Below are 17,757 nucleotides of genomic sequence, written 5' to 3' on the forward strand. Positions count from 1 at the left end.
ATTTGTGAACTCAAGTAAAAAGTCCAGATGAACTGCAGAGTTTGGATTTCTTTATTTACACATTTTAATTGTGTTTCAACAGCAGTTCAGACTGTAATGCCCAAAATCTCATTATACAAATTAGTAGAAAATATTCGTCAGGGCCAACATTTTTTCCTCGCCACATTTATAATAAAAAATGTTTTATGTACCGTATAAAAACATCCCGAAGGCCCAAGGTGATGATATTTGCTATTATACTGAAACGATAGCTATGGGTTGAAACATAAAAGGTTTATTGTGGTCATGGTGATTAGAATCGTTCAGGAGTAGATTTTGACCACGACCAGGCAGATTATTTAGAAACCAGAGAGCCCCCTGCAGGATAGTGTCATTAGGGTTTACTGACCCGTCTGATTTAAGCTCAGGTGCTGCAGAAGGCTCAAAACGAGTCAAAGCACTAGACTGCACATTGTCTATTTAACATTTCCAGTAACAGTAAATAGTAGTAGTCATCTTTTTGGTTTGGAGGACTGAAACATAATCCAGAGCATCCACACTTGGATGCTTTTTTTTTTTTTCCTCAATTTACAAGTTAAGTTGAGGCAATGTGTAAAAAACATGACCTACAAAAGGCCCTGACATTTACTCTCCAAAAACATCTAAAAAATATAACGTTGTGTGCTTTTTGGTATAAGAGAATAAAGTATTTTCTGCATTCTAGGAAGCAACAATACACATAATGACTGTTTAGCTGGAAGCAGAAGGGCACTTGACTGTCATTAGCACTTAAAAGTACCGCATACATTATAATGTTTTTTGGACGCACCACCTGCAAATAATATGCTACTGGTGGTGCATAGAATTATCAAGAGATGATTGGATTTAATAGAGGCCCACCTTCCAGTATAATCAGGAGTCATACAAACGCTGTATTTAGATATTTGCATGGTATATAATGAAAATATTCTTAAAAATCAAGCATTTGTACTTTAATTAAAGGCAGTTATTGCAACATAAATGCTCACACCTACTACACCTCTCCTATAACACTATTAAATCTGGCAAAGCTACATTTGTGATCTACCTACAAACTGAGAAAAGTGGAAAAGTGGTTACATGGTGGATGGACGTGACGAGCGGAATATAAGTTGTTCCTATTAGTCGGAGTCGTCCTCGTCATAGTGGCGGTTCCTCTTGATGACATCCTCCGCACTCAGCTCCTCCGCGTCACTTCCGTCTTTGTCCTCTTCCCAGAAGCCCACGTCTTGGGAGGCGCGGTTCTGTTTTGGCTGTAAAGGCGGCGAGGAGGACGGTGAGATATCGGGGGAGATGCTTTTGAGAGATCCTTCTTCTACCGCCTTCTTGTCTGCGGCTGCCTTCCCTCTCTCTCCTTCCTCCTGTTGCTCAGCCTTCACATCCTCCTCACTTTCGTGTGCCGTGTCTTCGCTCGGTGTTTGAGGCATCGTCTTCTCATTCTTTCCCTGCTGTTTACCCTGTTGAGGCTCTGGCTTATTTTCCTTGGCTGGTTCTTCGGATGACTGTTTTTCCTCGAATGATGATCTCCATTCCAGCAGGGATTTGAGAGGCCGACGAGGTTCCCTGGGTCCAACACTGACTGCGGGGCCTGGTTTAACAGCGATTGTAAAAGGCCGACTGCGCTCCTTTAGAGAAGAGCTCCTCCTCAGGCTCTTCAGTTCAGCCCGCTCTGAACTCTGGAAGGATGAGGCCACCTCGTCACCTGGGGGCCACTTGGCTCTCCAGGGTCGGCCTGAGGAAACTCCCTCTGTGACTGGACTGAGGGCATCTGTCTCAGAGTGGCCCTCAGCAGCTCGGGGAGGCCAGTCGATCCTCAGCCTGCGCTTCTCAGATGGCTTCTCTGCAGAGTCACCCTTCTCCACGGACCGGGCACGTGTCTTCTCCAGTAAGGCAGTCAGGTCTGTCACCTTTACCGCTGGGGATGCTTCCGCAGTAGGGGTCTCCTGTTTGTCTGAGACACTCTCAGCTGGACGTGTCACCACTGCCGGTTCCGCTTGTTCCTTAGGTGTCATGGCTTCCTCGCCCTGGTCACCGTCAGCTCGAGGCTCCCAAAGCTCCTTGTGAGGCCGGTGGCCGAAGCCCTCATCATAGTTGCCTTTAGCTTTAAACAGCTGGCTGAAATGGGGTTTGCAGTAGACGTTACCGTGCAGTGAGGCGTAGTTCCCAAGACTAGAAACAGAGAGTAGCACAGATATGACTTATGACCAAATGTACCTATTTGTGTTTCTTGAACAGTCAGGCACCGAGGAGGCGTTTCAAAATCAAATCAAAAGACGTGATTAATTTTCAGGAAATATGCAACCGTGCAGGACTAACCTGAGCTTTGTGCTGCAGTGACCACAGCGGAAGCAGCTCTTGTGGTAGACATGCTGAAGAGCAACCAGTCTCTCCAGGGGGTACACGGTCTTTAGACAAGCGATGCATGTCTCCCTCGCCGGTGGGCTGAACTTCTAAACACATTAATAGTGACATATATCCATTATCAACGAGGGTTTGTGTTTGTTTGTTGAGTTTTCTTTTATGATTCATGCATGTCTCCTGCTGTTGTGATGGCTGACTTACCCTGGATGCTTTGGGTTGCTCGCCGCTGTCCCCTGAAACAGACGGAAACATGGAAATGAATAACCTGTTCACAGTCATGTCCAACGTTTATTTACTTATGCGATTGCACACGTTAACAGCGTTTTCCATTGTAGGAAACTGGGACAAGCGCCTGTCTAGTTTCCCACCACTCACAGTGCTGTACATGACATTCACTCATACATACACTGATGGCAGTCTGCCCTGCAAGCTGCCACCTGCCCATCTGCCCGACATGCACACTCAGCACAACGAGGGCACAGCCTTCGGGAGCAGCTGAGGTTAAAATGACGATGAGAGGTTATTGTAAGCTCTGCGGGCCATCCGAGTGGAGAATAAATAATTTTTCAAGAGGTAGTTAATGTACAGTGTAGTGTTTCATATTCTCATCTCTGGTTTGTTTTTTAAAACATCACAGCATCTGTGCAAATAGCAGTAATCAGTAACCAGGTTACTAGTATTTATACAGGGATATGAATTTCATGTCATGAACATTATCCATTTCCATGTAAACACAGTCGGACACTAATGTACTTCAGAAATCAGCTGCAACGGCAATCAAACCAAACTGTACTTCATTCTTAGCGCCAACGTTATCGGGCTATATTAATATTGTAGTTAATGTTCTATATCAAATGTTATATTACAGGTAATACTGTATGAAGAACATTAATGTGGGAATATGTCCTTGGACCATCCTCTACGACTCACCATTGCACTCAGGTAAAGGAGTGTGTTTCTGGATTACTAGTGCAGATGTTTTTGGAGCAAGCACCTCTGGGGCCAGAGCCTGGAGGAAACAGAACGTGAAAGAAAAGAGCGAAATAAACACTGATGTCAGTAAGATGTTACATAATTAACCATTGTGTGTTTTCCCTATTCCTGGTGCAGGTAGGAAGAAAAGAAAAGGAAAGACAGCAGACCATGTACAAACATTAGTGGGTAAATCTGCAGTGGAACACACAATGTACTGGCATATGCAAAACCTGGTGCATGAGAATTTAATAACATCAGACCATTTATGAAAATCTAAAGGTGTCAACTAGATTATTGTTTTAGTGTGAGGTCAAACGATCAATGAGTTATTCCAATCTACTATTATGGTATTTTTAGATCACTTATGAATTCAACAATTTGGGAAGTTTCTTAATTCTCTGTAGTTTAGAGAAGACATAGGCTACAATAAAATAAATAGTTATCTTACAATTAAAGATGTTTAATTAATGTTTGAAAACAATCAATTAAAACTGGCCATTTTTTCTGAACTGCGACTAAAAGTACTTTTATTTATGATTTTATTGGCCTTGAAAAATGCGATCAAACACCCACCCTTAACCCGTAATTCATAACATACATTAAAACCTAAATTAATAAATCTCTCCTTTTGTGGTTTAATATATTTTCATTAAGGTTTTAAACTTTTATACTCATATTTGAGAGATTTTAGAATTCTGAACTCACAGAGCGAGTGGTGCCTTGTTTGGAAACAGCAGCTTGGTACTTGGCCATCTTTTCCCTCGTGGACGTGGACTCCAACACTCTGTCAAGCACAGACAGACCTAAAACAGAAGAGATGAACACACGTTAACTGTATTCTGCAGTAAACGTGCATTACAACTATGGACTCATTTCATTAAAACAGGGATTTAAGGTTAGAGGTTAGGAGATGACAATAGATTTAATTCTGTGTATTACATCAGCCCCACTGACATGTACAGAACTCCAGGTAACAATCCAAAGGGCTGTGGGTATTTGTGTGTTTGTCTTTACCGCCATGTTGGTCCATATCCTCTGAGGAAGTACTGCGTAGTGTTGTCCTGCCAACCTGTAAAAGTAAAATATTCAGTTTCTTTCACATTCTCGTATAACAACATTTACATTTCTGTATCTGATGCACGTTTTTTTTAGGCCATTTCAGATTTGTTGATGCAATACATTTCACCCATCAGTATTGTTTACTTCCATTAATGGATATTTACTGAAACATATTGTAAAAGTGAATCACTTTGTGTGTGATTTTAGGATATTATTTTAACCTCTGTGTAAAGGGAAAGAGTCGTATATTTAAATGATTTCTGAGACAAATATATTCAGGTTAAAGTATAAGCGTCACAGAAAGATGGAAATCATCCCACACAGGTTGGCAATTTGTTGAGAAACATGGACAGAACCTTTAGTGTAAAACAGACAAAAGAGATGATGTGGTTGAGTTCCAACCAAAGTATAAAACACACACACACACACAAACCAAAAAAAAAAAGAAAAGAAAGAAACACTATTCCATTGCACTTTACTAAAATAATGAGCTGTGTGTGTGTGTGTGTGTGTGTGTGTGTGTGTGTGTGTGTGTGTGTTTAAGCCCACTTGTTGCCAACTCTAATGAGTAAACCAGACAGTTTCTCTCTGCAGTTATTCTGTACACAAGAATTTTGGCCAATTAAAATAACCCATTCCTCTGAACGCCTTCACTGCGACTGTGGCGTCCTGCTGTGTCACCATCTCCCTCAGCCACCTTCAACCAAACACCAGCTTCATTATAAAACACTCAGCGCTTTAGTAAGAGGAAGACACACATATGCATTAAGCTACAATATTTGTGTTCACCAAATTAAGTAGAAAATCAACCAGAGTGTAAAAAGACTCCTCGTCTACCGTGTCATTGTTCACCAGTAACCTTTTCTTTCCTAGTGGTGGTATAATGACGTCAGGCATACTGTTAAGGATCTTTAAAAGACTACAACTGGAGCTGAAGACGTTCGTCTTCACGTGATTATTAATATGAATTCATGCAGTGCTGTGATGACTGCTGCACAGACACCAAACTGCACAATATGGCATAGATGCTGGAAAAGCAAAACCTCAAAGTGAAGCCCAGGACTGCTGGAAGTCCAGAACACACACTGAGGCTAATGGAAAGTGAGATAAAGCCAGTTGCTCCTCGGAGGCGATCCTCTGAAGAAAGTAACAGCCCTGAGTCAGGAATGTTCCTGCATTCCTCTGTTGTGAAAGGTGAAGAGTGGAGTGCTTGTTGTTTTGGGTTAAGAGGGAGAGAGACACTGAGAGAGAGTGAAAGGGAGAGACAGAAACGGGTGGTGGTGGTGGTGGTGGTGGGGGGGGGGGGGGGGGGGGGCTCTAGCAGTGGCATCAGCTCATATCCACACATACTGGTTCCTGAAAATGATTACACACTGAGATGAATCAGTCAAACTAAGAATGAAACTGACAACCTGAACTTGTAGAAAGTAATTTGCCTTTGGAACATTAGTTCTATGCTTTAAACATTGCAATTAGACTTCTTATCTCTCTTTTACATGAGTCTTCATAGTCCCAGATTCACAGTAGAAATGACATGACTTATTGGTGTTTTTTTATTTGCTGTAAGGCATGGTAAACATGTGCTTGTAAACTGGGTTCTAAGTGGTTAAGAGTTGCCTCAAAGATGATAATTAAAGCAGCGTCAGGTTATGCAACATAAAGTAAACCACGTGTACAACACGGTGCCTTTTTTCCCCCTCAAGAGGGGCTCAGAGATGTTTTACAGGGCTGACGAACATCAGTACCGTCGATCCCAACCATCAAAACTGTGGTTACAGTTAATGCCTGCGAGAAAGGGCCAACAGAGACACGGCTGTCAACGCGGGCAAAAAGGAGACCTGGAGCCTCATGCACAAAGCATTCATCCATATTATGATTTCAAAACTTTTGTGCCAGTTTCGTGGCCCCTTAAATGATGTAATTTTTAATTGAACTGAGGGGACGTCCTTGTCAGTGCTTGTTGTCTTAAATGTATCAGAAGCTGCCAAAGCAGAAAATGATCTGTCTGTCGCTACCTTGCTCATGGTGTCCTCTTCCCTCTCAAACTTCATCTTCAGGTTGTTCAGTGGCACTCTGGGTTTTTCATAAGATGCACAGGGACTGGTTGGAACGTGCTCTTCAGGCTTTTCAGGTCCTTCGTGGTGTGTCAGCCCATCCCCGTCCATCCCTCTCTGCTCTTCACCTTCGGATGCTTCTGGAGCTGCTGCAGGCTTCTGGACACGAGCGGCTGGGAGTTGACCGGGAGGACAGTCCTCAGTGATAGGAGCAGGCCTGGTGAGAGCAGGAGGCCTGCAGTGAGTGCTGGACTGGTTCAGGGTCGGGACCGAGGAAGGCTTGTCCTTGGCCTGCTCCCAGCGCTTCTTCAGAGCACTGAGGTTGCCCAACCGCAGTGACACGCTCTCAGAAGACTGTGAGGAAGACAAGGGAATAAAAGTTTAAATTATATCACAAACTCTTCCCATCAAAAGCAACAGCATATAGTCTTTTCTTCTTCATGTTATTTTGCGCATAGGCGGAATTATTTAAGTATTTCCGTTTGGCAACAAACACGCAGTGGAGCTTAAAGCCCAATTCAACACAATGGAGTAAAGGAAAAGCCAGATTCTGAGCTTGGCTTCGCTGACAGATTAGGTGAACAGCTGTTCAAAGTTGGTCCAGGAAGTTAATGTTTTTCTGCGGCCAATGAAGGCAACGTTTGGCTCAAGATGGAGATAGCTGGGCCGAGCATGCAGGCAGAATCTTTCAGCTGCATTCCTTTCCACACGACAACTTCACCTTTCCCCAAAAAACACAGAGGGGGGTTCTGTCCACCATTCAGCAATTCATGACAGTAAAACATGTTGAGCAGAAACAGGACGACGGGGGGCACTCTACTGCCCTGCGACCTCTGGGAACCTCCTTTATCATAAAAGAGGAAGGACACGTTGAAAAAAGAGGATGTGAATAAATTCCCTCACATATAAGTAAACTACTAGAACTAGAACTAAACTATATATAATATATACTCAATACATCTTAAAAAACATTATACCAGTATACCCTTACCATATTGTGAAAACAACCATTTCTAAATAAACCCCCTATATATTAATGTTAACCTTCATTTAAAATGATTAGAGATGACAAACAAACAAAAACCCACAATGTGGCTCCAAAAGACTTAACTACCATCGTGTGTTAGAACATTAAACTAAATCTAGTACATCTACAAATAAGTTACATGACAATGAAGAAACATAGAAGACGAAAAACAGGCAAAATAACACAGAGAGGAAAGAAGAAATTAGGATTAGAATTAGAATTAAGAATTGAACAAAAGGGACAAAACCCCCAGAGGGCACAAAAAAAACTGAGGCACAATTACTGTCTTTGTCAGCAAGTCCAGGGTGAGCGGAGAGAACTGGGTAGTGACAAGATTGTTCCCGTTTTTTTCAGCAAAATGACAAAAAAAGAAACCTTTGTGAGTGCGTTGGAGAACCAAAACGAGTTGTCACCATAACTTGACAGCAAGGGAAGAGAGTCCTTTGGTTGGTCCTTCTTTATAGGTCAGTGTGTTGAGAGGCAGCGAGAGACAGAGCTCTCCCAGATGTTAGCAGCGAGACAAAATCTGCTCGTGAGGGCTAGTCCAGCCCCCTTTAACACCAGGAAAGTGTATGAAAGAGAGAGAGAGAGAGTCAGAATACCCAGGAAACCAGAGCAGGAAATGATACATTCAGGGAAAAGTTAACCCTTTGTTCGCTGTCCCGGCTTCAACATTTTTCCTCTCGCACATGATATCTGAAGATAACAGCACTAAAATGTCACTTATTTTCACAAATCGAACAAAGGTTTTACATAAGGGCAAAAAAACATTATACAAAACATGGAAAAATATGGAATAGACCCAAAACTGGAGATTAAAACACCAGGACATAAATGAACAAAAGTCATTCAATATAAATCATCACATGAAACCTGAACTGAGCCGTAAGAGTTTTGTACAGACTTTAACAACACTTTTACACGACGCCCAGATACTGGGAGGTTGAGTCACAAAAAACAGCTCTAATGACAGATGCTAAATTCATCACAATTACAATCAAAAAGATAAGTTTGCAATTAATCTTTGGGGGCCATCGATTCTCAGCTTTCAAAGATGTTGCATTAACTATACAAATAAGCGGGGTTGACAACTGACTTGATTGATGGAGGTGTTAAATCTGGCATATTAGCCTGAAAAGGAGATAATACATGCTGTTAAATTCATGGGTAAAGATGCCTCGATTTTTCCAAATATAATCCTTACTGAGGACAACCAACCTCTCCAGATCCTGGAAAGTCAGACCACTGCACCAAACCCTTGTGGTTTCTGATCACTGGCTTATGACGATTAGGAAAACTGAGCACAGTTATTAGTTCCACTGTCAGAGCAGCTGCACTAACTGATGCCATGTAGACCAACTTTGAGGCCATCGAGTCCATTTGCAAACTGAAGGATCTTGAACCTCAAAAAGATTATCTTCCCCCGATGCGAACAGCAATTTAGTACACACAATAAAAACTCAGTGAACACATTTATCAGATTCGTATCACAATTATTTAAATGTATCCCTGAATCTTTATATATTGATCAGTATTTGACTCTAAAGTGTCTCCTCACAAGTGACCAGAGTTCAAAGTCATGTCCAAAAAACTCCATAATAATAACATTTGAGAAGCTGTGGTATTATTTTTTTTAAATGCTGCAACTATGTAATTTAACTGATGGACTAATCATTTCATTGGCGTGTTTGAAAAGCCCCCCTTCCCCCAACTCCCCCTCACACAAACACACAGACAGATGGTCTTTTGCGCTGCTCATTCAAACTTATGTTACCCTTAAATATTTGAACTAGACTTCTGTGTCCCTGTAGCAGTGGCATCAGCTCATATCCACACATACTACTGGTTCCTGAAAATGATTACACACTGATGAATCAGTCACACTAAGAATGAACCTGACAACCCGGACTTGTAGAAAGTAATTTGCCTTTGGAACATTAGTTCTATGCTTTAAAAATTGTGTAGAATTAAGCTTCCATAAAGTATATTCATTTAACATTTCTACAGGATTATAAAAAAGACATCTTGTCATTGTCATTACCTGCCAGATCATAAACAAAGAATACAGAAGCTAACACGCTTTTAAAGCAGCTCGCTCACACAAACTGCTAAACAATGGCCATTCCATACAGTGCGCTCACAGCAATATTACCTTATATTTCCTCATGGTAATGGTTGACTCATTTAATCTCAGTCCTGCTTTGTTTATGAGTCTTTTCAACTGACAAGCCGCTAACCTACAGTTGGAGCCACAAAGAGCATTTCAGGGGGATTACACTGAAGTAGGATTATGGGTTTGATAGCCGGCCCATCGCAACAAGTGGCCAATGAGGTCAGCTATACGAAAAGACAAGACATTTTGCCCAGACATTGTGTTGTCATGGTGAGTGTATGTATGTGTGATAATTCGTTCATCAGCACCAGCGACTGAGCAAATGGTGCAAAATACGCAGCATTCACACACTTCAATGAATCATGGAGTTTTCTTGCAGAAGCGTCTCAAAATTGTGTAAACAAGATGCCGCATTAATCACAAAGGAACAGCTGCAAACTACTAGTTCTCCTAACTGACATGAAATGTCTCCAGCATTCTTAACAGACATACTTACTCCTTTTTTCTTCTCGGCACTTGACACCTCAGCAGCTCTCTGGTACCTGAGAGAGACAGAAACAACACTGACCTCTGGTGACTCAAAACAAAAATAATCCAAAACAAGAATCGTGGCATTTCTTTCTTTCAAGCACCTTGAAGATGTTCATCATTTTTAGATGTTTGTATTTTAGATTTTAGTTTAGCATGCAGCTTTTTAGTTATTGCTTAATTTTCATTGTTTTGTTACATTTCTTAGGGAGTGATATCAAATGACAAATTGAGAATGTAAATGTAGTCCTAAAGAGAACTCGTCTTTTCAATGTACTATCTAAACTAACACTGATTGAACTGGAAAATATCATTAACAGCAAGACCAAACATGATATTGTCATCTGAAAATGTATTTAGCATGTATTTCTTGTACTGTCATTAGTTTTGCGAGTGTAAAGTAACCACAAACATTCCTGTAAACCAGGTGTTACTCACTTAGAGAAGCGTTCGGCAAGAGCATTGTTTTTCCCTCGGCCGCTGAGTGACAGCTCCTTCGCTGTGACACGCAAGGACTGCGCCGCCCAGGACTGTCGCTTGAACGGACCGCTTTCCATCTCTGGCAGCTATCGAAATACCTGAAAAACAAACACAGCCACCATTAACCAAGTTCATTACTCCACCTACTGTAAACTTCAAAATGATTTGCCAAACATTTCTAATGCATTTGTTCACCAGTCTTCTTCTCATCTGGTTACCACACAGACAATGCTGCATGGAAAAACTATCTTGGCGTTTACAGACTCTTCAAAGGCTCGGCAGACTCGAGGTGTGTTCACATAGAGGAACTATCTGCAGTCTGAGATCACTGATTTGCAAGTTTGTAACATGTTGTTCCATCAGTTTAGCTCATGCTTACTCCTGACATGCATAGTGTTTGCCCACATATGTGATCTCACAGTGACGCGTGCAAACACACACACACACACACACACACACACACACACACACACACACACACACACACACACACACACACACACACACACACACACACACACACACACACCCACGTGTTCAAACTTGTACTTCCATTCGTGCTGCATGATCGCAAGATGGAAACACCAGTGTGAGCACATTATCATTATGAGAGGAAAACTCGCCAAGGGCAACATTCTCCAGAGACCAGAGCAAAAGCAACGTCCCACAACTGCAGTGCATAACACACACACACACACACAGTGTTTTTTTTTTAAAACTCCACTTGAACAAACCCACACTTAAATAAGTGCTACAGACGGATCATAAGCGTCTGGTGCAGTTTGTGTGTTTGCAGAGACGTCCCAATGTCTGACCATGAATCCCCCTTTCTTTGTGCTCAGGGAGTACATTACAACCGTGTGTTCAAATAAACAGTGTTCACGATGGCAAGACCTATTACATCACCACTCACATGCAAAGTTATACTGTTGCAAGTTAGAATCTGGTGACAAAGTAAAGACTTTGGACTGAACTGAATTTCAACATATAATTGATTTTTCTTCTTTAAAAAAAAAAAAACCCTGTCAAATGCAGCTACACGTCTGACTGTATTACAGACAGTTGGGCCTATCTGTTTAAATAAATACAAAATGTAATTGTATACATCTAATATTATATATAATTATAATTGTAATTATATATAGTTAAATGTAATTACTTTAATTTATTGTCTGGCTAGTGTTTGTTTTTTGGAGATGGGCAAAGGAAAAGATTAGATACACAACACAATGATGAGTCGGAATAGCTCGGATGTTTACTGCTGCTACGGGTTTTGAGGCCTGATGTCGGCTATCTTCTCTATTGATTAGTTGTATGTCATGCTGTGTATACTTATTGATGAATGGGTATCTGGGTTTAAGCACAACAAATTAACTCCTCTCTACTTGTCTTTTTGCAGGGTATCAAGCCAGCATGCACTGGATAACAGGCGGCCAAGGACACACCCTGAACAGGTCGCCAGTTTGTCGCAGGGACAACACAGGTGGACGGAGTCTTTTGCATATCCTTAAACTGTTGAAAGAAGCCAGAGCAACTGAAGAAAAGGAGAACACATGAACTCTCAACAAAAATGACACGGGTTGTGAACCAAAACTTGAGTTCATTCCTAAGTGCACAAAGAGATTAACAGACCTGAACAGGGCTTTCACCTGAAAATCAATGCGGCAGGAAATGCTTGTGATTTGAATAAAAAGTAGGGCGGGGTCATAGCATGCTTTTCCTGTATGTGAAAACAAGAGCTTTGCATTCTGAATTTATGTGTATCACCTGGTTTGTAAAGCTAAAGGTTAATAGACTAAATTGTCTTCCAGTATGACCAATTTGTCTATGCAGACCACTCCCAAAACAGTGCATAAATTAAGTTAAAACACATTGTCCATACACGTGCAAAAACCTTTGCCAGTACAACAGATAATAGATACATTTACATTTACCTATATCTTTAATTGCGTTTTTTAATGTAGCTTCTTCCTTGTAGGATTTACAGGTAACAGTTTGCACAAAGGACTATTTGCTTCACCTCCCCACCTCCTGGCACGTCATTAATTTGAGAGAGAGAGAGAGAGAGCCTTGAATTAATCAGAGGTGGCAAAATGTCAACAAAGGTGGCTTTGTCTCAGGGGTGAGCCAGCAGTCTCCACTGCAAGTTGGAGCCTTAAAACCATGCCAGCCAACCTGCAACCTCCATGTGCTTTTGAAATATGACAATCTAATCTTAACACCGGCATTTAGCTTCATCTCCATCACTTGTTATCAGCGGAAGGCGGATTCTGACCTTTGACCCTCGCTTGAGAACCCAGTTTCATTAACAAGTAACCACAACACACTCAGATACAGTATGACTCATGAGTAAAGGAGGAGCCTGTATAACGATAGGCGTGATCGTTATTAGTATTAAATACAAAAGGCTAAATATGGAAATATTTGAGTTTGACCTGAGGAATCACTGAGGCGATGCATTAAACAGACTTAAGGCTTTGTCAAAGATGTAATGTGAAGAACTTCAGGTGTGTAACACTGTTGTAGACAGAGCTGTGATTAAAACCTAATGATATTATTCGTATATTAGAATACAGTAGTTATACGATATGCCTTATTATGCTGTTGCAAGTAAGTTGGATTTAGACCGAGGACTTAAAATGAAAGCATGAGCCTAAGAAACCGACGCAGCAGCTGGACTGGTTTTGGCATCGAAAGCCTCCTTCGAGAGCAAGACTATGTGCACGTGCGTTATTATGAAATATATCAATATAAAGCGGCGACGACTTTTCAAATAAAACTAAACACGTCGGGTATTTTAACAACACATAGCTCGAGGTATGTATTTCCACGTCTTTGCTTCTTAGTTGAGTCTTACCTGTGCGAACTTCCGTTGTCACTCTTTCTGCGAACGCTCGAGACACCTGACACTGTCGCTGCCGCCGCTGCGTCATCGCCCGGTGAGGAGGTGGAGGGAGCACAAAGGTGTAATGGGAGTGGAAGAGCCGGGTCATGTGACTGTATGCACCAATGACCTTCGGTATTACATTACCCCTACCTGGTGCATTTTCGGTCTGTGCGCGGGCGCGTGCGGGTGCACCACCCACCTCTCCCACCCAAATTCCTGAGGACAGGCAGGAGGCGATACTCTGCTCAAGTGAAGAGAAACCACGAGGAAGTAAAGCGAGACAAAGCAAGCTGACGTTCTTCAACAGAGCAGATATGGATGTTATGTGTTATGTACAGTTTGGTTGAACACAGCGCTCTTAGCTGAAATTTAAAAAAATATTTCAATTGTTATGTTAAAATAGTATAACAATATTGCCACTACTTATAATAATAAACTGTATTTATCAAATAAACAAAACACCTTGTATTTACAAAATGGAGCTCAAAGTGTTTTATAAAAAAATAGAAGAAAGAATAAATATTCTTATAAGAGAGCTTCGATTCAGACATGGACATCTTGCGTTATTCATTGAATGAAAATACCTTTTCACTGTGCATGGGATGTTTGCATCTAATTTGCCTTCTTTATAATGCCAGCTGAGCAGTGTGTGATAAGGGAGCAGGGGCAAGGCAGTTATATTGGGCTTATGAACACACAATTCTGTTACACATTCATTTCAGTTACTCAGGCGACACTATTGGGAATAACCCATGTATGACATAATTATCTTATGGATAGAATACAGGATATATAGACTGAACTTCTAATAAGAGATTCTTAATTATTCTCACTTATTGGCCAGCAATCAATCAGTTTTTTTCTTGTTCTTGATCTTGTAACTCAAATAATCAAATATCTTAAAGGAAACCCTGTTTTTCAGTTGTGTCGCAACTGCATTATGATGATGTAAGTCTCATGATAGATTTATAAATGCAGACCCTACCAAGTGTTTATACAGAGAATAGTGAATGGAGGTGTTTGGGACCACATTTTAATCTTACATAATACATGAAACTTAAGCCTTTATTTCTATATTTACTAGCGACAGTGCACACACTTATCAACCTTTCAGTTGCCATCTTAATGTAGTTAGCTAAATAGCTCTTTTTAATCTGTAGCCCCTGGGTAGGTAATTACAAATTAGTGGCCTTTTTTTTAATTTAGAGAGCAGCCATAGATAACAGCCTGACTGGAAACATTAGAAACTGGCATGTGACATGCAAAACCCAGAACATAAGGCCTTTACGGCAGGTGATTAAAACAAACCAGAACATCATTGATACCCATCTACTGATTGGTTAGTGATATCAGTGACAGGAGGTGCCTGCAGAAAGCCCAAGGATTGTTAAATCAAAATATCACAGGCTGTTCAACCTGCTGCCTTGTCTGGCAAACCATACAAAAGAATCAAACTTCAGAGCAGCTTCATTCCTTGGGCTGTAAGCCCCCTTTATCCATCCTCGACCCTCCACATATAAGTTTAAGGGATATTTTCTCATATAGTGGTATGGGAAACTGAATTTCGTTGTGTGTCCCTGTTGTACAATACCAACAAATTAACCTTGTACAATACAACACAACACAATACAATAAAATACACAAATGCATTATAAAAGTAGTACAACAGATATAAAAACTCATTCATCTCTACAACAATAAATCTCCTAAACTCAGGCCATATGAGGAGGGGGAGGGGTGTATCATTTGCACTTGTGTTGCACACTGGATTGTATGTATTTATGCCTTGAATCTGTCCATGTATACGTACTGTATTATATGTATTTTTATGTCGCAGCCTTTTGTCCGAGACAGGGACAAATGGACTATCTTGATTCTTGAAGATATGTAAATGCAAAAACATATAGAGTCAGTGTAAGACCCTATTTCAAAATTCTACTTCAAGGGCGAAAACTCACATTGTTTTCCATGCTAAGAAGGAAGACATTTATGCATTTTAAGTTTCGGCTAAACACGCAAATAAAAAATAACAGCGCAAAGTACAAATAAACACTGAGACAATTGACGATGACGTCAGCACCCGTTAAACGGCCGTTTGGGAGGAGCTATCTTCCATTCGAGTTAAAGCCTTTTAAGATTAAAAAAAGATCCGCGATAGAAAAAGCGGTCATGTTGCATTGTTGTTGATTTCACCCAAGGGGTACTTCAGACGAACACAAGGGGCGGCGGATCGAGCAGCTAAAACGGCCACAACATGTACGTCCCCCCTTTCTGTCATGTTAGCGTCCACTCCATCCTTTTCATCTGCGTCTTTTCAGTCGTCGTCTGATTCTGCTACAATTGAGACCAGGCCCGCTACGCCACACATTGAAAAACGTAAAATCTCCACAGCAATATAAACATGGACGGAGTAACAGATTTTGGTCGTACTTTCAACCAACGCTCTCTGTTCACGGGGAGCTGGTAGAAGAAGATGAGCCTTTTCTCTTCGCTTGAGGAGGCTTTGCTGCTGCCGTGTGGGGGAGTGGGTTACATCCTGTGGCGTTTCCTGTGTTTGTAAACTAGACGGTCTTGAAAACGTCGGGCGAGTGAAGCTGAAAGGTAGATAAAAAAAATCTCTTCATATTTCTTCGATGTGCGCTGAATTTTTGACTGTGCATTCGGCATCTATTACATTTAGAAACAGCAATGCGCGGAGATAGCAGCAATGGGATTTATCTAATATCACAGCGTCAATGTTGGCCATTGCTAGCTTGCTAACAAACGTTAGCTTACTCATCGGGAGGGGGAGGCACTCGCAACGACGGCCATCACGAATGTCTTTATCGCTCAATCTCGTCTTGAACGAGTTGAGCTCGTGTCTTATAGTATTATCGAGGTGGAAAAGCCAAATTGCCTCTCTCAGCAAGATACATACTCGAGCAATTCATCTGTATCAAACCGATGACCAGGTGGGCTTAAAAAATGTTCGGTAACTAACATTTCAGCGAGACGAGGGCGCCCGCGAGCAGCTAGCTGCTAGATAGCTGATGCTAGCCAGCTTCTTCAACATCAGCAAAACTAACGTTAGCGTTGGGTGGGAATGCGAAGGCCAGAGCAGTCCATACTGGGAAAAGGGCCTTTATTATCAGAGCAAAATTGTGTAATGGTTATGGCGTTTCCCTGCTGGCAATTAGCACAACAGCCAAATAAATCTACGTTATCTATAAGAAGGCCTCGGCGTATTTTAATTAGCATTAGCCAATGTTAGCGTTACGCTAGCGGGCTACTTTCCTAGCAACGTTAGCTAGCTAACCTACGCCGCTGGCGAAAGCACTTTAGCATTAAACAATATATAGCCATCTGCCTCAATCTAGCGATCGTTAAACGATTTGATTCGGCCCAAGCGTTACGGTCAACCATGGTCACAGTTTTGGCACAATTGGAGAAAAGAACGAACCGAAGCAAAACGTAATGCTAAACCTTGAATAGCTATCATAGATAGTGCAGTGTTTCTTTGAGCTAATGGACGGCCTCCTCTTAACATCCTTGTTAAATCAATGTTTTAAATTGTACATCAATGTAACGTTACCAGGTTAGTACGCGTCCTTCTGTATAACATTAGATTTTACCACCCAGTTGCTAAATGTTAGCATTTGCATTACACTTCCACAGTAAACTTCCTCTGACTTGCATGAAAACAACAGAATCGGACAAACTCACAGCAGTTCATACATTATAACAGCTCTCTTCGCATTTTTTACTTCTTCATTTCACTATTCTTTGCCGTATTTATTCTCGTGATTTATGTCTTTGTCCTACATAATTCTAATACAATAAGTACAATTCATATGGAAATATATACACTGAAAACAGACATTGGAATCAGATATTGTTTGTTTTTAAATTGATGGTGTGATTAGTTGTTTCATATGGTGAAGCAGCATGCCTGGTAGCATTTCTATGTCCGACTAACCATTTGAGTTTTTGTTTGGTTGACACTGGTTGCTTTAAAATTTCTCCAGGCATTAACTCTATAACAACTCTGTTTTTGTCTGGTATTTTAGAAACATTTTGTGTAATGTTATATAAATAACACATGATGCCTCTTTAAATTGTTGCTGTGTAAGGTTAATATTTTACCATGTTAAAAGATCTCAGATTTAAAAACATTAGATGTCACATCATGATACTAAAAAAATACATTTAATTTGTCTGGCTGTGCTGTAGAGATTTTCCCTCCAGATTCTTCCCTTTTCCAAAATATCTGCACTCC

At 41.1% G+C, this 17,757-nt stretch overlaps 2 protein-coding genes across 3 annotated transcripts in view; one reads left to right on the plus strand and one right to left on the minus strand.

The window, feature by feature from the left end:
- cdk4 (cyclin dependent kinase 4) overlaps window positions 1–4,258 on the plus strand; it is a 68,945-nt gene extending 64,687 nt beyond the window's left edge. Inside the window, exon 9 of the mRNA XM_084032842.1 lies at window positions 4,247–4,258. Within this exon, the coding sequence (XP_083888968.1) occupies window position 4,247 (1 nt within the window). The 3' untranslated portion in view covers window positions 4,248–4,258. The remainder of the gene's footprint in view (window positions 1–4,246) is intronic.
- On the minus strand, window positions 34–13,568 carry LOC311028337 (LIM domain and actin-binding protein 1-like). 2 transcript variants are annotated; one of them, XM_084032821.1, is made up of 11 exons: window positions 13,473–13,490; window positions 12,550–12,646; window positions 10,574–10,713; window positions 10,104–10,149; window positions 6,429–6,821; window positions 4,369–4,423; window positions 4,060–4,157; window positions 3,310–3,388; window positions 2,581–2,612; window positions 2,335–2,468; window positions 34–2,187 (listed from the first exon to the last, which is right to left on the minus strand). In XM_084032821.1, exons 3-11 carry the CDS (start codon window positions 10,690–10,692, stop codon window positions 1,140–1,142), a joined length of 2,004 nt encoding a protein of 667 aa, XP_083888947.1. In that variant the 5' UTR covers window positions 10,693–10,713; window positions 12,550–12,646; window positions 13,473–13,490; the 3' UTR covers window positions 34–1,139. The 2 variants fall into 2 exon arrangements, with proteins under 2 accessions (XP_083888947.1, XP_083888946.1); XM_084032820.1 differs by lacking the exon at window positions 12,550–12,646 and having other exon boundaries at window positions 13,473–13,568.
- Between the last annotated feature and the right edge of the window lie 4,189 nt (window positions 13,569–17,757).

Source organism: Eutrigla gurnardus (assembly GCF_963514095.1).
Source record: "Eutrigla gurnardus genome assembly, chromosome: 2".
Lineage (NCBI taxonomy): Eukaryota > Metazoa > Chordata > Actinopteri > Perciformes > Triglidae > Eutrigla > Eutrigla gurnardus.

Coding starts and splice junctions, on each gene's coding strand:
- LOC311028337 (XM_084032820.1), bottom strand. CDS start 10,692: ATGGAAAGCGGTCCGTTCAAGCGACAGTCCTGGGCGGCGCAGTCCTTG. Junction 2,469..2,580: donor AGCAACCCAAAGCATCCAGG/GTAAGTCAGCCA, acceptor TAATGTGTTTAG/AAGTTCAGCCCACCGGCGAG. Junction 2,188..2,334: donor CACTGCAGCACAAAGCTCAG/GTTAGTCCTGCA, acceptor CTCTGTTTCTAG/TCTTGGGAACTACGCCTCAC.